Source organism: Eleutherodactylus coqui, chromosome 6 (genome assembly GCF_035609145.1).
Source record: "Eleutherodactylus coqui strain aEleCoq1 chromosome 6, aEleCoq1.hap1, whole genome shotgun sequence".
Taxonomy (NCBI): Eukaryota; Metazoa; Chordata; class Amphibia; order Anura; family Eleutherodactylidae; genus Eleutherodactylus; species Eleutherodactylus coqui.
The window spans coordinates 171313574-171336288 of NC_089842.1; the positions used below are offsets into that span (position 1 = coordinate 171313574).

Genomic DNA, 22715 nt, shown 5'->3' on the forward strand with positions numbered 1-22715 from the left:
CCTGGAGGCGGGATTTATGAATCCTGTAACCAGGAAATGATCTTCAGCAGGTGAGGACTACAGTAAGCGCGCAGGAGCTCCGAAGCACAGCGGGAGGGGCGTGGGCTGAACCTGCTAGGTAATGTATTCCTTTTTTTAAAATGTAGTGCAGCTAGGGATTGTTTTCAGCATAGGGCCTACATTTCAAGCCTCCCTAAAAAAATCTGGGTCATAGCTCATCCCCCTTACTGTACACTCAGTTTATAGCTTATTTAGGCAAATATGAACATAAAGTCAGTGTTTTACCTGCAGCAGAGATAGCTGCAGCTCTAGCTGCTCTTGTAATGCTGTGCTGATGCTTCATGTGATTGTCGGCACAGAACAGTGGAAATCTTAGTATCAAGATGGTGCCTAGTAAGCATCAGACAGGAGGCTGCACTGCAGGGAAGTGACTGCAATATACAGAGGAGATGCTCCAAGTGTGACAGGCAATCAGGTGAGTGGGCAGGGATGGAAGAAGTGTTCTAGCTGGAGTGGCCCTTTAAAAATATATACTGTATATATCAGACAGAAAAGGCCAAGTTTGTGAAAAACAAAATATATTCATGCAATTTATGTAAATCAAAGTCCTATTTTGCATTTCAACAAAGACACAGATTTCCAGTCAAGAAGATTTTTATTTACAGTGTTATAAACAGAACAATGTGGAACATGCAGTAGAAAAATACAGAATTTTTAGCAGCAAGGTTTCAAAATCCTTTAGAATTTCCACTGTTTTTGGCTGGAGACACAAAATGCTTGTGCCAGTAGAAACAATAGTACTGTTCGATACATGTGTAAAGCACCATAGACTTCTATCGGTGACCTATCATGGGTCTATACACCTCAGAGGTTACACTATGCTGTAATATCCCGTGTACACGAGCCCGTACACAAACTGTAGGGATGGGCTCATTAACAAATTATAAAAATACAGATCCCATTTGATTAGTTACTGTAGTTCCTTTCTATAATAGAAATATATATTTTAAAATAGATCAGAATACAAATTCAAAAATAGAATATCTATGAAAACTTAATTATAAAAATGACACACAGTGACAGATACTGGATATCAGGCAGAATGATACAGGGACCAAATGGATTATATGTAGAGCCCTCCACTATGCTGATATGAGCGATGAGCCCCACTGCTTTGGGGAGTGGTGATGAAAATGCTGGCACAGGCCTTGCTGTATGAATTGTAGAAGGGTTGATAAAATGTGATATTCAAGCTGCAGCCTGTCTTTTTTTTAAGGACTGGAATTGGATATCTGCAGCAGGATAGGGGCAAACCTTTCCTTTGCTACTTCTATCAGCCAAGCAAACTATGTCAGGAGCAAAGAATAATAGATGATGAAGTATTTGGGAGCCAGTCAGTGAAATACAGAAGCCAGGTAAGGGGTGTATTGTTTTGATATGTAAAGTAATTACCCCTAACATCAGGTAAAAAAAAAAAAAAAAAAAGATAATTTATAGCTGGAACACGTGGGGCAGCAGTGATACAGTGCATTACCCAGAGTGTTCCTATAACAGCTCACTCACACTTGCCTATTACGAATCTATATTCATTTAGTTTTCTGCATTGGAAATCCATTGCCAATACATTTAAATGGCTTTTTTACCTTTTGGTTTTTATATAGAGGCGTTTTTCAATACTCAGCATGTACCAATAGCGTCCATCAAATTAAATGGGTTGAATTTAAAAATCCCAGTTCCACTTTTGCACAGTTCATAAGTACGTATTAGACTTGTGTTTTATTAACAGTATTTCAGCAGCATTACACAAATGGTGAAAACATAAGGAATTTAAAAAAAAAAACGACAACTCCAAGCAAAATACAGAACAAAGAAGAATACAATATAGAAACAAAATGTGAACAAATTGTAGAAAAGAAATCTATAATGAACGTCCTTATTTGATAAAAGGAATCCTAAGGCACTTTAAAGGGATTCTGTCACTAGGTTCATGACGTTTTGTGTCTAGGGAGGGAACTGTAAAGGCTCATTTAGACACAACGATTGTTGCTCAAAAGTCGCTTAAAAGACATCTTTTTAGCGATAATCACTGTGTGCAATTACACGGAAAGATGATCGTTCAAAATTTGCTCAAACGGTAGTTTGAGTGACAGTTTTGAGCGTTCACTTTGCATAAGTGTGTAAATGAACGCTCACAGCTGTTGTCTTCTCAGAGCGCTCAGCTGGTATACAGCTCAGCACTCCGAGCGGGGTATACAGAAGACAAGCAGGGCCGCTTGTCTTCTGTATACGGCTGTTTTCTTCTCGGAGTGCTGAGCTGTTATACAGCTGAGCGCTCCAAGCGGGGTACACAGAAGACAGCTGCATACTCTGGCTGTGTTCTCCAAGTGAATACCAGCTGAAACAATAGTATCAGCGGTATCCCGCTGAGAACTCAGCGTGCGGCACTGATGAGGCTCATCGTTCTCTTTCAGCTTGCTGAAAGACAATGATGAATGACTCTTAACGAAAACTGCACGATGTCTGTGCAGTTAGCTCCAATGCCTCTCGCTCAAAAGACAGCTTTAAGCGATTTTTGAGTGAGAATCGTTGAGTCTAAATGGGCCTTTAGTCTACATGAAGCGGGCAGAGAAGATGCTGGTGTGGCCCGCCTCTGTGACTTGAAGCTCAGGTCGGAGTCAAACTTCATGATCCTGGTGACAAGATCCCTTTAATTATCATTTTTACTACCTGGATCGAAGCAAATGTTTCTATGGTTCCAGATAGCTGACCATAATACTGTTTATTATTTGGTTCATTTTACATGCATAGGGCTGGTTTTACATTAGAGTGGACAGCATATGGACAATGCGAGTAGCGCCCGAGAATCTTGGGCGCAACTGGCATATGCCCATCTGAATGGGCCGTAATTCTGCATTAATTTAAGGAAGGAATAAATGGCAGATTGATGAACGAATAGCAAAAAGGCTTTTAGGTTTGTTTGATGTAGATTAGTTATTTATCATCTGACGTGTAGAAAGCAGTGGAGCGGTGTAAAAAGTAATTCCAGTCAATATTAACACCAATGTTACTGTAAATATTCTGAAAGTGAATGGTGCAAATAATTCAATTTATTCTACCGCTTTCTTAAAAAAGACTTCAACCCTAATTAATGTATTTTTTGATGTCCTTCCAAAAATGTGGCATAATAAGCAGTAGCCACCTCCTTTCTACCTCAAAAATATGGTTGATTAGGGCTGAATATTTTCGCTATACAACTTAGTTAATACTGTAATAGACAGGACTGTGCATGTGGACATATAGATCATCCTAGTCCATAGAATGCAGGACACTACTCAAAAGCTAGAAGATACAACATGGTCATCTCTGCTGGAGCAGGGGGGAGGTCTGCTAGGCAGCCACCCAAACTTATTTGGACACTGCCCAATACTTGAAGAGATTCTTATTCATTAGGACTTCCTTCACACTCAGTAAGAAGTACAAACACGAGACAAATAGCTATCCCTCATCTTGGCTAAGTGTGCATGGTTAGTACAGTGGTCCCTCAACATACAATATTACCTGCTTCTAGAATAAAAAATTATATGTTGAAAATATTGGATAATGAGCCTATAACTCTATTGAAAATGGGTAATTGCTACAGAAATCCCCCAAATTAAGCAGATAACTAAAACTGATAAAGCAAGTCCTTACATGTAACAGTCACAACGAGCTGCTAGAAGATGTAAATCACTTTCTATCGAAGACAGGAGCTTCTTCATGGAATACAGTATACCAGAAAAGCAACATGAAACTGGCTGCACCTGCTGTGCAAAGTAGCGGCTCATCCTGGTACTACACTACAGAACATGTAATACTGTGCTTAACTATAGAGAGGCACTATAAAACAATGAAGTAGTGCATGTACTTCAGTCATAAAAGGGATCTGCCTGTGAAATGAGCATGCTGATTGGCTGGATTTTCCAGCCAATTATATGTCTTGTAGATCTGGACTTTCTAATTTGCAACCAGACTTAACATCAAAATGTCCCAATGTCCCAGGAAGGACCACTGTATATTGAAAATAGTCTATCGAGAAGTCACTGTAACCTGAGGGACCACTGTACTAGAAAAGGGGATAAGGCGGTGCTAGACACTTCCGTGCACAGCTTTCGTCCTAAAAGAACAAGGGATCGACATGTTCAAATCCATTTAATTTGGGATGCGGCCATATATATTAGAATCTCTGTGGGATTTACGGATACCAGATTTCGGCATACATGCAGTTTAAGAAGGCAAGGTCCAATTTTTGGCACATAGCTGCCGATTTTAGGACTTTTTGTTGGAGTTCACCTCACATAAGCAGGTTCAGACTTGTCATTTTTTTTCTTCTTGGGAAGGTTTACTAAAGAGATTATTCCCTTTTATATAGTGTTAATTCCCTTTTTGGAAACTTCAGTAGAACCGAGTACAAACATTGCAGTTATCTGTAAACCTCCTCTGACAATGACAACAAACTTAGAAGTGATTAGAAGCTTTTCCCCAGTACCAAGGACAAATGTTAAAACTAAGCTTAAGTCTATGAACTGTTTGTTAATGGCGTGGATGGGCTTGCAAAACAAAACCAACAATCATTTACTATTCGGCTTAAAATTAAAGATTACAAAATCAGCAGATTATTTGGGAATAGGGTTACCTAACGGTGTAATGATCTCACAGCCGGCTTTACTGAACACCAGCAGCCTGACTGATAGGATGATCAGTATATGGCTCTATAAACTCAAATATAGATGAGCAGCAAATGGGTTGTGTGTCTTTGGCGGAACAGAAAAACAACCTCAGCATATTAGGTTTCATGCTTGTAAGGTAAAGTCCCCTGAGTCATGACTGTTCATTTTTGCCTCAGAAGGATGGAAGGCTACCTGAACCACTCGGGGATTGAACTCGCAACCTTCAGGTCATGAGCGAGAGCTTAGGACTGCATTTCTGATGCCCTAACACTGTACATAATGCACAATACCACAACCCCTGAAAAGCAATTTAAGAAACATTTTGCCAGCCACGTGTATCTGTAGTCAAATAAAGGCAGCAACTCCAATATAAAATTTACCATAACACTGATTGAGTGGGTCATTCCCTACCCACTACCCCCTACAGAATTTGCAAACATAAAATAGACATTTAAAAAAAAACAAACAACCAAAAAAACACCAAAATTTGTGTAAAACTATTTTGATTTTTCACAAGAAAATGAAAGTGAGGCACTTAAAGGGCACCTGCTACTTACTTTTACACTATAAATTAAGCTTAGGAGCTGAAAGTAGGTGACTCACTGAGTGCGGCGCTGTGTTCTACTTACAACCTTCCCCGTTGTTCCTCTAAGGTCAGTGCTGAAAGGTGCTGCTAAGTTGTCCGCCTATTATAAAATTAGTACGGACAGACTACTTTAGCAGGCCGCTCAATCATTCAGCCACGGCTTTTAGCGCTCACACTGGGGAAACGACAGGAAAGTGGTAAGTATAGCACATCTGCACACTCAATGGGGACTTTAAGGCTGGGTTCACACGGGGCAGATTCCCGGTGGAAATCTCGCGGCTTGGCTGCAGCGAAAAACCGCGAGATTTCCCCTGGGAGAAGCGCTACTTCAAAACCCGCGGCACCTAGCCGCGGGATTTTGAAGCAGCCTGGCCACTTGCTCTTCTGCTGTGGCCGGCGCTCCCATACAGGAAAGCGCGACCGCAGCGGAAGAAGTAAAAAAATTAAAAAAATTAACATGCTGCGGCCGGCGAATACGCGCCGCTGTGCCGGCTTCTGCCAGCTTTGCCGCGGAGGATTTCCCGTCCCGTGTGGGCGAGATTTCTGAGAAATCTCGTCCACATGGCTGGCTAACCCCGGGATTAGCGGTCGCAGGCGGATTTGCCGCGGCGAAATTCCGGACAGAATTTCCGTGGTAAATCCGCCCCGTGTGAACCCAGCCTTAGTCCATAAGCTTACTTTATAGGGCCTAAAGTAGGCGAAAGACTCCTTTTAAAGAGATTCTGCCATCAGGTTCGGGCAGCATGAAAGTGTCGACTCCTTTTAATTAGAAGAACAAGATTATTCTTTATAACAATGGTTTCCAACCTGCAGCTGTTGTGGAGCTACAACTCTCAGCATGCCCTGACAGCGGCTAGCATGCTGGGAATTTCAAATGTATTGCATCTATAGAGTCACAGGTTAGAAAGCCCTTGCTTTAAGAAGACCTTATTTGTATACAGAAGCCATATAATTTACATGTGTCAGCAAGGAAAGGGATGAGCAGGTATAATCAGTGCAGGTATGGTTAGCCCAACTTTCCCCTCTACACCCCTCCCTTTTTAATCAACAGAATTACTACTCCCCCTCCATTTTTTAGGCTGGGACAAGTTCTCTTTCCCAGAAGACCTATAGGGTGGATGAGTGTCAGGCTTTCAACATAAACTGTTTCTCAACCAATTTCCCCCTGAAACTGGATATCCTTGGCTGTAAATCGTTGCACAATCTGTTCAAATGTAAACTCCGGCGTGATCCTCTCATTCATTGTAAGCCCAGTTCACGGTAATTAGTGTTAAACTGCAGGCACCAATACAAATACCAAGAACAACCAGCCCACAGGCCTGGGAACACAAGAGAAAACAAACACAAATTAGTACTTGTGGAAGGAATCAATTTTCACTGTGTGAGAACAGCCGGTCATTCAGGCTTCAGTTCAGATGATTTCCCCATTGTTGGTTTGGGATAACAGATTGATGATGGCGATTGTTTGCAGCAATTGTTCAGGAAACTTTCTCCAGACTGACAACACAGAGCAGGCTCATAAAGGCTGGGGTAACAAAAGCCGGTCAGCTGGGAGATGTGTGGGGGGACGTCATGTAGGAGACCAGGCATTTGTGGCCCCAGTGGCAGACCTGCTGAGGATCTTACCTGCAGATTAGTGCAAGCAGACTACAGTACAAAGCCCATGGATGAGATGTTACAAGTCGTATCCACGTGCTGCAGATAGTTTTTGCCCAAAATCAAGCTTCCTGAGGATTTTCAAATCTGCAACATGTTAATTATGTTGTAGATTTGCCGGTGGAGTTTTTTTTTTTTAAACTCCTGCTTTCCTGCAGAATCCGCAATTCAAGTACGGACGGGCCGCGGATCAGACAGCTTCCATTGACTTCAAAGGAAGCTGTCCATGCAGGAACATGGAAATGCTTCCCTACGGGCGGGTTGATGTGCGGATCCTTCGCATGGGTGACCCATGTGGATTCCGCAAATCAGATCCACCCGTGGACATTGGGCCTTAGACAAAGTGCTGCCGCCCAGTGCCTCATTATCTGTATGAGTCTGTCTATGAGCGGAAGCTACAGCCTGCCCCTGCCAAGTACCACTTGCGACCTCGCCTCTTCCAGATTCAGCCTGCATGGCTCCCCTCCGGACCTAGTTGAGCTGCACACACTGCAACTGCGATTGCTGTGCCCCTGTCCTATCAAATAAGGCTTAACTGCTTCACCACCTCACCACGTCACCCTGAACACATGTAATGGCTGATGGTGTGTAAAAAAAAAAAATCTCAAATGTTTTAAGTAAGTTTACAATTTTACATTGGGCCGCATTCATAGCCATCTTGGGCCATGGGCCGCGGGTTGGATTTGTAAAGCAGCAGTTAGTATGAGGACATTGAGGAGAAGGGAGTTTAGGAAGCAGATACTGGTTGCGGCTTGCATTACTGTAGTGATGATGTACCAATACATGCTGCAGTATTAATGTCATTACACATGGCATGTGATCACTACGGGAGGTACACAAAGCCGCTGAAGCAGTAGGTGACTGGGGGATTCAAAAGGAGAGTATGGGCATATTTGCTATTCCAGATCATAAGCAGCTGCCATTAGATTATTTTCTAAAGCAGGAACCCCCCTTTAAATTTCAGTAGTCTGATGTCTAAGGCTAGGGCTACACAGTAATTTTGGCTACAATGAGGCTGTGTGATCAAAAACTGCTGTTTAGCACTGCGACATCGTTATTGAACTCAACGGAGTTGCAGGTTCCCACGACCGTAACCTGTGACTTGCACTGCGACTCCATTGAGATGAATGGCTGTACAATATTGCAGTGCTACACAGTAATCTTTGGGCTGCGCAGCTAAAATAGTCTTGTAGCCTTAGACAGAGCAGCATATAGTCTTGGTCCCACTGCTCAGTCTGTGTAAACCTTCTTCAAAAAGTGTGCACTTCTAGGTATCCATAGTCACTGTCCACTTTCATTACTATGCAGAGACTCAAGTAGTTTACCGATTATAAGGGGAGCTCACATTTCATGCTCAGGCCTCCGCATTATTAGTTTCTGTATTCAGAAATGCTATGGTTTTCTCCTTAGGGAGAGCACCTAGAAGGTGAGTGAGTGGGGAGACTTCTAAGGCCATTCATGCTCTTATGGGTAATATGCAAATAAGGGAGCTGCAACAGTACCTTTGTAGCACCACCTATTGGAAGGCAGTATTCATGCAAGTCAATGTTAGTCAATCTTAGACTCTTTATACAAGCCTTGTAATAATGACTGTGAAATGAAAGCCAAGCCAGAATCCATACACAGATAGCTGTTCCATCTCCCTTATTTGCATATTACCCAGAGGAGCATAAATTGCCTTATAAGTCTCCTCACTCACTCACCGTCTAGGTGCTCTCCATAAGGAGAAAAAGATAGCATTCCTGACCTCTCGCTAGCCAAGCCAGAACCCTAGTGCACACTGATGAAGAGAAAACATTCCAAAACAGCTGTCTGCGCATAGATTCTGGCTTGGCCTTTAATTCCCAGTCATTGTTACAAGGCTTGTATAAAGAGTCTAACATTGACTTGCAGGAATGCGGCCTTCCACTAGGTGGCGCTGCAGAGGTATTGTTTCATCTCGCTTATTTGCATATTTCTGTATTCAGAGACACTTTGATAATTTACAGCAATGTGAAAGCCAATATAGGGGTCTGCCTTAACAAAGCTAAGATATTTGAGGCAAGAAGCCTTTGGCCTATATTACTGGACTGAGTTCTCATTGAGCTCTGCAGGATGTTACATAAACATGAGGCTTTAGACCTTGCCCACAAGTTACAGCAATTTGAAGCAGCGGTTACAATGAACACAGATGCCAATAGGAAAAAAAATCCACATACCCCAAGTTTCTGGCGGGATAAGAAGTCTTCAAAGCTGAGCTTTAAGTAAAATACTCCAGGAAACACAAACAGCAAACATGTTGAAGTGGTGGAGCCTAAACAGGCAAGGAAAATAGGTGTTACCATGTGTTCTCCCCAAACACAATAGTCTTCAAAAATCTGTATAACCTTACTTACAACTGCCACAGAAAAACATTTCCAATCGTAAGGGGCAAATGTTGGGTGAAGCATTTAATTTGGACAATTGAAAAGGGAACCTATCAAGTCCTATTAGAACCATAAATTAAAATTCTGGACTCATGGGAGAAGGGTCACCGAGTCTAGAGGTGTGATTTCTCTGCTCACCTTCCTGCCCATCTGCAATGTCGCTACTTGGTGCAATGAGTAGACTCTTCATTGCGTGCAGGTGCATACACCTGCCATGAACTAACAATTAGAAGAAAGCCATCTGGTTTGGATTTTTTTGAAAGCGTTGGAAACGTGCGAGTTGCTATGCAATTGCATTTACTTCAAGTGCAAGGTGTGTTACCCTTGTCTAAAAATTTCTCTTCTCCATTTTTGAGTTGAATGTGGCTCCTGACCTGCACTCACAGCTGAATGTTACTCTATATACTCTGACACAAGAGGAATGGTAACAATCATTTGTCAGTTGATCCATACATAAGGTTGCCTGCAAAAAGGCGGATTTGCATAGAGGAATCCGGTGTGTGCAACCTCCTCCTGGTTCCGCAGCAAATACCATCCACAGCATGCTACGGAAAAGTGATTCTTCCTGTACATGAGCGGAAATCAATCGCAATTTCCGCTTGCAGAGGAAAAATTGCAGAAAGCTCCATTTTTGTGTGGTGTCCCCACGAACTGCGTCTATTGAAGTCAATGAAAGCAGTCCGACCCGTGGGCCTTCCACAATTAACATTGCAGAAATATTGTAGGACCTGCATCATAGCCTAGCGCAGAAAAATTTGTGCTGCGCATGTTCGACGGCAAGCTGGCCGGACCATCCGCAGTACAGAAGAATTCAAGAAAAGACCGGTTTGCAGGTTCACTGGCCAAGCACAGGGTCGGATTCCAGTGCGGGATCCCACATCCGGAATCCAACCCAGTCGTGTGCAGACGGCCTTAGCAGGGTGAATAAATGAGGAACTGTACTATGCAGAGTTCTTAGAAAAAGATGCAGCAGAATTCTTTCAAGGGCATTACAAGCATCTACTAAAACAGACAGGAGAGCAGAAGGGTCTTTTTTGCTCTAATAGCCTTAAAATAAGAAACAGAGCAGTACTTACCCATCCACTGCGGCAGGGATCCAGCGATGTTGCCCCACTATCCACCCAGGGATTGCTGTGGAAGATGACGTCAGTGGAAATCACATGACTGCTGCAGCCAATCAGAGACTGCGTCGTCACCACCCGTTCCTCTTGCATCAGCACTCACATCCTGGGCACCATAATGCCTGGAGTTCAGAATAGTGATGTTGGAGTGGTCAGGTGACTTCTGCCGACATCTTCCACAACAAGCACCGGGGGAGTGACGGGGCAACATAACTGGATGCCCACAGCAATGGATGGGCAAGTAACACTTTGTTTGTTATTTTAAGGCTGTTAGAACTATTGCACAAATGTTGTCCGACAACCGGACAACCCCATTAACTGTGTACACATATACAGTATATAAAGTAAGACCGTGAAATAGACATGGTGTTTTATTAACTTACCAACCACACCAAATACATTCCTTATGTCCGGAACATATATGGCAAGAAGTACAATAACTATATTAAGGACCAAAGTCACCAATATAAGACGGACGCAGGAAGACTGACAGGAGAAGAACATCATCATGAAAGCCTTTCTTGCCTAGAAAAAGAAAAAAAAATCATGATCATTCTTAAAGGGGTTGTACCCAAATTACAAGTTATTCCCTATCTACAGGGAATAACAGTTTCCGACAATCCCAATGAAAATGAATGGAGTGGCAACGTGTTTGTGTGACCATAGCTCCATTCAATTTCCTTCTCACTGTAGGGAGTGCAGTAAGCTCACAGTGAGGAAGACTTGGGGCACAGGATCCTCTGGTTCTCAGGATTGGTGTGGGTTAGAGATGAGCGAACGTACCCGTTTATGGCGTTTTTGCACTCGAGCACCGCTTTTTCCGAGTAACTGACTAAGATTCGAAGGGCGCCGGGGGGGGGGGGGGGGGGGAGAGAGAGGGCCCCCCCCGTTCCCCACTGCTACCCCCCGCTCCACCACGCCGCCCCCCGAATCTTTTCGTCCGAGTAGCCAGTTACTCGGAAAAAGCGGTGCTCGAGTGCAAAAACGCCCTAAACGAGTACGTTCGCTCATCTCTAGTGTGGGTCTCAGCAGTGAGGCCCCCACCAATCAGTAAGTAATCCCTTATCTTTTGGATAGGGGATAACTTGTTATTCTGATAAACCCGCTTTAATAAGGTTCCCAATGTAAATAAAATATATCAGTTACTTACAGGAAAATGAATGAGTGGCACTGTAAGGATAACAGAAAGCAGAATGAAGAGCCGGACCGTTATAATCAGGAGATCATTTGGTAGGAATCTGCTGTAACTCTTTAGTAGTTCAGATTCCACTTTGCCTGCAATGATATAAGGGCACAACGGTAACACAACATGGTGAATGGTGCGGCTTAAGATCAGTACTACACAACTCCATTACAACAGACAATCAAGAACTACCCAGCTATGGTTGTATATGGCATGGCAGCCAGGATATCACTGGGTTTGGAAGGAAATAAAATGATCTAATGAAATCAACACTTATGAGAATAGAGAGGAACAGACTGGTGAAAATATGTAGCATTTCCTCTTAGGAAGCCGTATCTTCCTCACATAGGACAATGAAGCTTTAAAACTGGGATCTGTATTTAAAAAAATTTCAGCCTCCATTGTCTTCTCTATCAAATCGCTTGTTGCTGAATTGCTGTTAAAAAATATATATTTTTTGATGAACTCTAGTGAATTAATGGGGTCAGTCCGGCATCAGTAGGATTCATGTCAATGTCATGCCTTCTGCTACGAACAGAAGCCAAGATACAAATGTGAACGAAGCCCAATGGTCTTCTCTTTTACATGCTACACAAATATTTGAAAATCAGGATTGTAAGTACACAGTTTGTGCTTTAGCTAAAAGAAATATTGCCGTATTTGCCCATACTTTGATTTATATTGCCTTAAAACCTAAAAGGCTTAAAAAGGTAAAATAAAAACCCTAAATAGAGTTTTAAAATAATTTTAGATACACTTTGTTGTTGAACATAAGCAACAAGATTTAATATACAGAAAATCAATACATTTTGACCGCGATTACAAGTGTGGAGCAGAGGACATACCATAAAACGTAAGATAACCAAACAATGCAGAAATAAAATAGATAAGAAAGCTCAGAAATATTCCAAGGTTAGCGACATTCTGCATCCGGCTCTTGGACGGGCTGGTGAAAAGGACAAAAAAAGAAAATTCATTTGAGATGAAGACCAGAAGGTCTCATTCATTCTACGCTTCACTACAAGGACACCAAGGAACATCACAATGCATTGTATAGTTACTCAGTCTCAGACGTAACACACAGGCCGTGACTGAATATCATTGTACTTTCCTTCCCAGCTCAACTTCCACATATCAAAGCCATCTAATAATTTCATGTTCATGCTCTATCCTAACTTTTCTCTTTTGATAAATACTTTTAGTCCCCATAAAACAATTCTAAAGCATCTTTTCTTCTAACTCTGCCCTATGCAATCCCTAAGTTAAGCCTCATATACACGGGGCGACTGTTGGGCAAACGATGCCCAACACTCGTCCCCATATGTACTCACTCCCTTGCTGCTACACAGGAGTGAGTATTGTTGACCCACAGCAGGGCAGCTGGAGATTTCACTCCTCGCGTTCCCCTGCCCCTCTCCATTCACTTAACACAGCGGACGTTCAGTACTGAACAGCTGCCATTTACACTGAGCGATCAGCGATAATGATTATCGCTCATTATTTAGGCTGTATGAAATCCTGAACGATCATCGTTCAGTGTAAACAGCAAACATTCAGTACTGAACAGCCGCTGTGTTAAGTGAATGGAGAGGGGCGGGGGAGAGCGAGGAGAGAAATCACCTCCAGCCGCCCCGGCCCCCTGCTGGCCATCTGTCAGAGAACCAGTGATACTTGCTCCTGTGTAACAGCATGGGAGCGAGTACACACAGGGACAAGCGTCGTGTATTGTTTTTACCGACATTCGTCCCGTGTAAATGGGGCTTTACTCTTCCTTAAAATAGATTGACGTGTAGGTGTTACCATATCTCTTGTTAATAGGGTGTGTCCTTACGATGACGTTGTCAGCACTGGGCAGAGTGTGTAAGGAGAGAGCACAATGATGAGGGGATGGTGGCACCATTCGATGTATTTATATCTTTCAAGAAAGAGGTGTGGCATAAGTGTGCGTTCTTCAATTAATCTGCTCAAGATAAGGCTTGTTACATTAGATTTTTCCTCATATTGTTCAATCAATGCCCGCAGTGCAGAAAGCGTAGGGACACACCCCTTTGTCAATGGAAGTTGTAACAGCCAGATATCAAGCTACCGTATATACCGGCGTATAAGACGACTTTTGAACCCCGAAAAATCTGCTCTGAAGTCGGGGGTCGTCTTATACGCCGGTAATACAAAAAAAAAAGTGTCAAAAAAAAAAATCAGTACTCACCTCCCCCGGCGTTCTGTCGCGCTCCGGCAGGCTGTCGCTCCCTCCTGGTCTCCGGCAGAGCATTGCTTTCTGAATGCGGGGCTTGAAATCCCCGCCTCCAGAAAGCTAATACACGCGCCGTCAGCCAGTTACAGCCATTCAATGACATCATTGAATGGCTGTGATTGGCTGAAGGCGCACGTGTGTTTTAGCCAATCACAGCCATTCAATGATGCCATTGAATGGCTGTAACTGGCTGACGGCGTGTGTATTAGCTTTCTGGAGGCGGGGATTTCAAGCCCCGCATTCAGAAAGCAATGCTCTGCCGGGACCAGGAGGGAGCGACAGCCTGCAGCTGCGCCGCAGAACGCTGGGGGAGGTGAGTAATGATTTTTTTTTTCTCCACTGTATTACCGGCGTATAAGGTGAAAGTTGGGGGGTCGTCTTATACGCCCCGTCGCCTTATACGCCGGTATATACGGTACTCATACATTTCTAAGAGAACTAACAGATAAATGGCACAAGACAGAGTTATAAGTAAAGATGCTAGAGAATTGTTATACGGAATACAAATATTAACTAAAATGGACAGGAGATGTGACAGGTCCTCCTTATAGCAGGAAGGAAAGCACAGATCTCATTTTCTCACCTTTCAAATTGTCCAGAGAGCCAACTATTCTGTCTTTGCTTTCCAGTCTTGGTTTACAATGAAATGGTATCCTAACCTGTGACTGTGGCAGCCAATGGCTGTTACAAAGAAACAACCAGTTATTTGTAACACTTACAGTATTGTGCAAAAGTTTTTGGCAGGTGTGGAAAAATACGGCAAAATAAGAATGTCTTCATAAATAGAAGTGTTAATAGTTTATTTCTGTCAATTAACAAAATGCAAAGTGAACGAACAAAACAGAAATCTAAATCAAGACAATATTTGGTGTGACCACCCTTTGTCTTCAAAACAGTAAAGATTCTTCTAGGTCGACTTGTACAAAGTCAGGGATTTTGTAGGAATAGTCAGGTGAATGATTGACCAAGTATAGCAAATGGGTGATAATTAGAGATGAGTGAGCATACTCGCTAAGGGCAATTGCTCGATCGAGCATTGCCCTTAGCGAGTACCTGCCCGCTCGGAAGAAAAGATTCGGCTGCCGGCGGCGGGGAGGAACAGAGGGGAGATCTCTCTCTCACCCTCTCTCCCCCCTGCTCATGGCCGCAACTCACCTGTCACCCGCACCGGCAGCCGAACCTTTTCTTCCGAGTGTGCAGGTACTCACTAAGGACAATGCTCGATCGAGTAATTTTCCTTAGCAAGTATGCTCACTCATCTCTAGTGATAATCATCATCCTTTTCATATGTAGGATGAAACACAGTGAAGCATGGTAGAGGTTCCTTGCAATCTGAAATAGATGAAGTTGGGGATTTGGTCAGGGTTAATAGTGTCCTCAAAGCTGAGAAATACAGACCCTTATCCATCATGCAATACCATCACAGAAGCGTCTGATTGGCTCTGAATTTATTTTGCAGCAGGACAATGACCCCAAACATCCAGCCAATGTCATTAAAAACTATATTCAGTGTATAGAAGAACAAGGAGTCCTGGAAGTGATGACATGGCCCACAGAGCCCTGATCTCACCATCATCAATTCTGTCTGGGATTCCATGATGAGACAGAAGAAGTGGAGCAAGTCTACAAACCCAGGGGATCTATGCTTAGTTTTCCAAGATGTTTGGAACAACCTTCCTGCAAAGTTCCTTCAAAAACTGTGTGCAAGCGTGCCTAGAAGAATTGATGCTAACTTAAAGGCAAAGAGTGGTCACACCAGATACTGATTTCATATAGTTTTTTCTTTTAACTACTCACTTTATTTTTGTTAATTAACAAAATGCAAACTATTAACACTTCTATTTTTGAAAGAATTCTTCCTTTGCAGCAATTTTTCTACACCTGCCTAAAACATTTGCACAGTATTGTCTAGGGCTTATTAAATGTCTGTTCCGTAGCTCTTACAGCTTTAAGACCAGTTTCATCTTAACTAGAAGTGCATGAGGACAAATCTGGGAGATCCAACCATTCTCCTCCCAAACAACATCACAGAAAGCTCCAGTAGAAAAATGATACCCTAAATGGCAATTTGTGGAATGATAGCAAGGAGTAAACTAGTAGATGATCACTGACTTACTCACCTCTTCAGTTCACAATAAATGGGCAAAACAGATGTATGGCACAGAAATGAGAAAGCCATGGTGGGTAGTGCAAATGCGCTCTAAAATGGGAAGACAGGAATGAAAAAAGGTTGCCAACAAAAAGAATAATGGTTTGTATCACATGAATAATATATTATGGTGAGACAGTCTTGAGTACACAGAGGAAATGGATATTTTATGGAATGTAGTCCATTTAAGTACTCATAGACTCTTACAGCATGTAGGAGGACAGTGCAGCTTAACTAGAGCTTGTCTTCTAATGAGCTTATGAGTATAACATATGAGTTAAGATTTAGGCAGATATGGTGAGCAGTTGATAATGAATATAATGATATTGGGCGAGCCAATACGGGTTGTCCAAAACTTCAAGAAGTTAAACTAGAAAATATAAAATAAGCATTACTTACCCGTCAAATCACAGGCTACTCTAGTGCTGGTTGATGATGGTTTATCTTTGTCCTTGGAGCTAGGATGTGCCGAATTCGCACATGACTGCTTCGGCAATCGCTAGCCTCAATGGACAAGACATTGCTCCAGGAAAACAGAGCTGCCAGGACCAACAAAGCACTGCTGGTGGAGTAGGAAGTAATTTCACGAGTAATGTTTGCTTTTCATTTTATAGTAATATGTAACAGTGACACCTTTTACATCACATTGAATAAAGAAGTTTAATTGAAGGTGCTGGATCCAGGTCTTGTTTTTATAACATTTCCTACAGCTAGAATAATTTCTAGAACTCTCGGCCAACGTTTATTCACCATAAACCTGCAAACATATTCCCCTCTTTCAAGGAGGAGACGATAAGCTGCTGTCAGACAGACCCTCTCCCATAAATTTCCACATATCAGATCCTACTTTCCACCAACATGTAAGGGGATGGACAGAAAGCTCCCATATACAGGTGATCAGTGGACCACAGCAAGTTTGGCCTTCTTCAACCCTACAGTATTGTGTTCCATTGAAAAACTCAAAGACCCACATTTTTTCCTCTTATTGGCTAGTAGTTTTCACTACCATGTTCTCTATAATCCTCCATAACCATTTCATAAGGTTTTCATTTGCAAAGTCCTATTCTAGTGAGGCAAGTCTCTGAAGCTTAAGGTTCTCCAGGGAAAACTTATTAACTAAGTAATGAGGCATACACAAGGGGGTGCTGATAAGTTCTTGGCTTTGCGATCTTCATTCATATGACATCAATGAAAGGTATTTCAATTGAAAAGTCAATTTTTGCAATACTTTGTGAGGAAATTTTGGCATGATGTAATGTGTGATTCTTTTGTTATGTAGATTTCAAGACAATGGCAGAGTCTGCAGCAGATTTTGCTGCAAAGGAGAGCAGCGCAGTGATAGAGATTCTGTTCCTGGAAAGGATGCCGGCCAAAGACATTCACAGTGACATGGTGGAAACATTAGGCCACAAGTGCCCTTCATACAAGGTAAAAATTGGGTTGCCAAATATAAAACTGGCAACACCGATAATTAAGTCCGTTCCAGAAACCATAGATGCCATAATTTTGGCAGTCTGGCAAATTTCTGATAAGACTATGACCAAGGGTCTGTAAATTTCCGGAGAAAGAATTGGGTCCATAAGTCACAATCATTAGGATACAAGGAAGGTTTCTGCCAAGTGCAAGCCTCCTTGGGAATTCTGCAGCAGTTTCGGCAGGATACCGTTGCATTTCTGTCTCCAGTGACAACTGTAGATGAGACATGGCTTTTTAATGATTGATTTCAAGTCAAGAGTACAGTCAAAAGAATGGACATACAGTGGTTCCCCCACAGCCAAACAAGTTCAGAGTATAGAAGTAGTCATCCAGACAACTGCCTGGGATAAAGTTGGGATACTGCTTGTGGACTATTTTTAAAAAGGAGTCTACTATCACGCTGTGCATTTTACAACACTTCTCAATAAATTGGAAGCATTGAAGTAAAAAAAAAAAAAAATGCACAGAAAGTTGGCCCAAGGTGTCATGTTCTTGCACCATCACAGAGCACAAACCGGGTGACCTTAGCTTTGAGGTGCTAGATAATCCTCCTTATTTGCTTGATCTGGCACCCTTGGACTAAAATATGTCTACTAATTTGAAAATGGGAAGATGGAACAATACCTCTACAGCGTCGTCTATGGGAAGGCAGTATTCCTGCAAGTCAATGTCAGACTTTTTAAACAAGTAGATTTCGCAGAGGAGCATGTATTGCCTTCTAAGTCTTTTCACACCTTCTCCTAAGAAGAAACAATACACATTCTAATTTGAGGAAAGTCTCAAGGGAACCAGATTTGCATTAATTTCTGATGCAAGTAGAGCAGCTAAAACTTGATTTGCCACCCAACCAAAGAAATTCTATCTCAATCAGTTGAAGAAGTTGCAACACCGCAGTCAGAAGAGTATTGCTATTCGAGGAGACAATGTAGAATAGCTGAAGTTTCATTGTTCTAGGGTAATTCTTTGTGGTTAAAGCCAAGAACTTATCAGCAATCCCTCATACAATAGTAAAGTGAAGTTACATGCTTCTTTTTTAAATATAACACAGAGGGCATCAGGAATACTTGGCATCTCCTTGTCGGCAGTGCTTCCAGTACTTTGGAGACCGATTGTTAGAGGATCAGAAGGCTGCAGCAGATGCAGTTATAAGGAAGCTTTAGCATTAAAAATTAGCCCAAAACTTCAAACAGCTATCCTATGAATCTGGTTTCCTAGTCAATCATTTTGAACTAGAGAACCTCTCAAAAAGGTCTTATTTCTTGAGAACTTCAGTGCTAGAATATTTCTGAGATAAGAACAAAAAATCTGGATGTCCAGTACTATAGTTTAAAAAAATACAATTCTTAAAACGTCCAGATAGAAAAAAAGACTTATAATTGCAAAAATAGTAGAAGTCACAGACATGAGGTATGTTAAGATGTGCTGAGGCTTTACAAAATAGTCAAAGAATATATTTTAAGGAATTCGTAGAAGAAGAAAAAAAACAACTTAAGAAAATAAGGTAAACCTCTGAGCTGCAACAAATTACGACTTACCTTTAACACTACTAAAAGGCGAAATGGCATGTAAAAGTGGCAATACAAAAGATAAACAAACCATTTCACACTTGGCCTAACTTGATGTGACACAATGTCTGCAGTTACCATACACAGGTAGCTGTACTCCAGATAATAACCAAGGACGGACACTTAACTTTGTAGTGTTTGTAACCCAATCCTGCTATAAAAGCCAATGGTTAAATCAAGCTTGACAAGAACAAGCATCCTTGGATTACATTTTTAAATGTCCCCAACATTTTAAATCCCACCATCGGTCATCCCTGGTGTAACCCAACTCTCTCTTGGGGCCTATTATCCTCTTGAATGGTGCCAGCTTTTGAAGTTTAGAGGATCAGAGGGTCTCTGATCCTTGTGACTCCATATCAGTCCATCATTATTGTTATGCCAAGAGCCTCTTAAAATGATCTATTGGAGGGAAATACAGCGATTAAGTTTCTACATTCACTCCAATGTCTACTAGATCACAGTTCTACGTGAGCAACTTAGTGATGTGCTGTAGGAACAAAACCACCAAGCTTAAAAGTTCTTCCATATCCTGAATGGCTGTTTTCTAGGCAAATAAAACAATGGGGAAGATTTATTAAAAAATGGTGCAAAGTAGAAGTGGAACAGATGCCCATAGCAATGGATCGTGCCCTCTAAAAAATGAAATCCGATTGTAGTTTGCTGAAGGCATTACCTTGGCTGTGAGGCATTATTCAACAAGAAAAATCATCAATTTTTCTGGGGTCAAAAGCATACAATTTACTCATCAGTCGGACACTGGAGGCATATTGTTAGTATATAGCATCAGTGTCTGATAGATGAGTGCCTGACCTCACTTCCTCCAAATGATGGCTATCAATGAAGTCATGCAAGTAAGAAGTTGAACTTCTGTCACCACTGCTTTCCTTGGAAGAAAACTAATTATTCAGATGTTCTGAGGAGGTCACAATGGTCATACCCCGTGATGATCGGTTATTGATTAGGCTCCATGAAAACCACTCGAAATACCCTACTATATTCTCTGTTGCTTTCATTCCAATTACACTACCCTACAGTCTCTGTTAGTAATACAAAATTTAAAACAGTTATTATATTAACAGCAGTTTTAATGGTGGCAACATCCAGTATTGAATAATTATATGACATTTACGTATGTCAGATGTGCACGGTGGGTTTGAAGAGTCTCAGAAGCCAAGCTTACTGTATACCTGGTGGGTGTTGGCTGTTTCAAACAGCCGACATCCACTGAAAACAGCCACGATCAGAATTAGCTCTGAGTGCAGCTGTTTGACAGTTTACATGTGCTATCAATCCTGATTGCAGCATGTAGGGTGTCTGCCGGAGGGGAAGTGTCCCCCTCATACTTACCATTGCCCTTTTTTAATCCCCCCCCAAAAAATTAGTAAAAAGTAATCAAGAAATCATGTGTACCCAAAATTGTTAGCAATAAAAACAGCTTGCCCTGTACAAAACAAGTCCTCCATCGACAGAAAGCATTTTTAATAAAATGGTTAATTTTTTCCCAGTACTTAACATTTTGCAGTATATTGTAGAAACGATCAGTTCAATAAAAATAGGACTAATTTTTTTTTTTTTTTTAAATCTCCCTTTCTATTGCAATAAAGATATCCAAAGAATAACAAAATTAAATATAATTGGTATTGTTGCATCCATAAATGTCAGAAATAGTAACACAGTGCGTTAACACGCTGCCAGAATTGCGTATTTTTTTGCTCTCATTGCCTCTAAAAGAAAACTGAATAAAATGTGTTAAAGTGTGATGTGCCTCATAATAGTACTAATAAAAACTACAGCTCATGCCACAAAAAACAAGCCTTCACACAGCCCTATCTACAGAGGGGGAAAAAGTTATGGGTTTCAGTATGAAAGCAAAAAGAACACTTAAATAGCAATGTATAAAACCTGTACGCTTTGTATCCCCATGATTGCACTGATCCACAGAATAGATATAACAAGTCATTTTAAACACACCATCTATGCCGTAGAAACTAAACCCAGAGAACAATGGCATAATTGGAGGTTTAAAAGTGCATTGTGTATGTATTATCATAAAATACAACCCATCCAATAAAAAACTACTCATACGATTATGTCAACAGAAAAATAAAGAAGCTGTATCTCTTGAAAGGTAGGGACAATAAAATAAAAAAAGTTCAGCATTGAGGGGGTTAAATTATGAGGAAGGGTAAATGCCTAAACATGCATAAGATATAATATAATATCTTATGCACGTTTAGGCATTTACCCTTCCTCATAATTTAACCCCCTCAATGCTAAACTTTTTGCATTTTGTTGTATATCTTATGCACGTTTAGGCATTTACACTTCCTCATAATTTAACCCCCTCAATGCTGAACTTTTTTCAAGAGTATATAATATATATATATATATATACACATACATACATACATACATACATACATACATACATATATATATATATACATATATATATATATACATACACATATACACACACTACCGTTCAAAAGTTTGGGGTCACCCAAACAATTTTGTGTTTTCCATGAAAAGTCACACTTATTCACCACCATGCGTTGTGAAATGAATAGAAAATAGAGTCAAGACATTGACAAGGTTAGAAATAATGATTTGTATTTGAAATAACATTGTTTTTACATCAAACTTTGCTTTTGTCAAAGAATCCTCCTTTTGCAGCAATTACAGCATTGCACACCTTTGACATTCTAGCTGTTAATTTGTTGAGGTAAGCTTGTGAAATTGCACCCCACGCTTCTAGAAGCATCTCCCACAAGTTGGATTGGTTGGATGGGCACTTCTGGCGTACCATACGGTCAAGCTGCTCCCACAACAGCTCAATGGGGTTCAGATCTGGTGACTGCGCTGGCCACTCCATTACCGATAGAATACAAGCTGCCTGCTTCTGCTGTAAATAGTTCTTGCACAATTTGGAGGTGTGTTTAGGGTCATTGTCCTGTTGTAGGATGAAATTGGTTCCAATCAAGCGCTGTCCACTGGGTATGGCATGGCGTTGCAAAATGGAGTGATGGCCTTCCTTATTCAGAATCCCTTTTACCCTGTACAAATCTCCCACCTTACCAGCACCAAAGCAACCCCAGACCATCACATTACCTCCACCATGCTTAACAGATGGCGTCAGGCATTCTTCCAGCATCTTTTCATTTGTTCTGTGTCTCACAAACGTTCTTCTTTATGATCCAAACACCTCAAACTTGGATTCATCCGTCCACAACACTTTTTTCCAGTCTTCCTCTGTCCAATGTCTGTGTTCTTTTGCCCATCTTAAAGGGGTTGTCCCGCGCCGAAAGGTTTTTTTTTTTTTTTTTAACCCCCCCCCCCCATTCGGCGCGAGACAACCCCGATGCAGGGGTTAAAAAAACAAACCGCTCAGCGCTTACCTGAATCCCTGCGGTCCGGCGTCTTCATACTTACCTGCTGAAGATGGCCGCCGGGGTCTGCTCCCTCCGTGGACCGCAGCTCTTCTGTGCGGTCCATTGCCGATTCCAGCCTCCTGATTGGCTGGAATCGGCACGTGACGGGGCCGAGCTACACGGAGCCGGCATTCTGCACGAGCGGCTCCATTGAAGAGAGCAGAAGACCCGGACTGCGCAAGCGCG

The 22715-nt window shown here is 41.8% G+C and overlaps 1 protein-coding gene across 2 annotated transcripts in view; it reads right to left on the reverse strand.

Annotated features, from left to right (window-relative positions):
* Window positions 1–636: 636 nt before the first annotated feature.
* SLC38A6 (solute carrier family 38 member 6) overlaps window positions 637–22715 on the reverse strand; it is a 59020-nt gene continuing 36941 nt past the window's right edge. For both annotated transcript variants that reach the window (XM_066608203.1, XM_066608202.1), the window contains 6 exons: window positions 16029–16108; window positions 12503–12603; window positions 11625–11749; window positions 10858–10999; window positions 9147–9241; window positions 637–6611 (listed from right to left, as the gene is read on the reverse strand). In XM_066608203.1, coding sequence (XP_066464300.1) covers window positions 6528–6611; window positions 9147–9241; window positions 10858–10999; window positions 11625–11749; window positions 12503–12603; window positions 16029–16108 — 627 coding nt within the window. In that variant the 3' untranslated portion in view covers window positions 637–6527. The remainder of the gene's footprint in view (window positions 6612–9146; window positions 9242–10857; window positions 11000–11624; window positions 11750–12502; window positions 12604–16028; window positions 16109–22715) is intronic.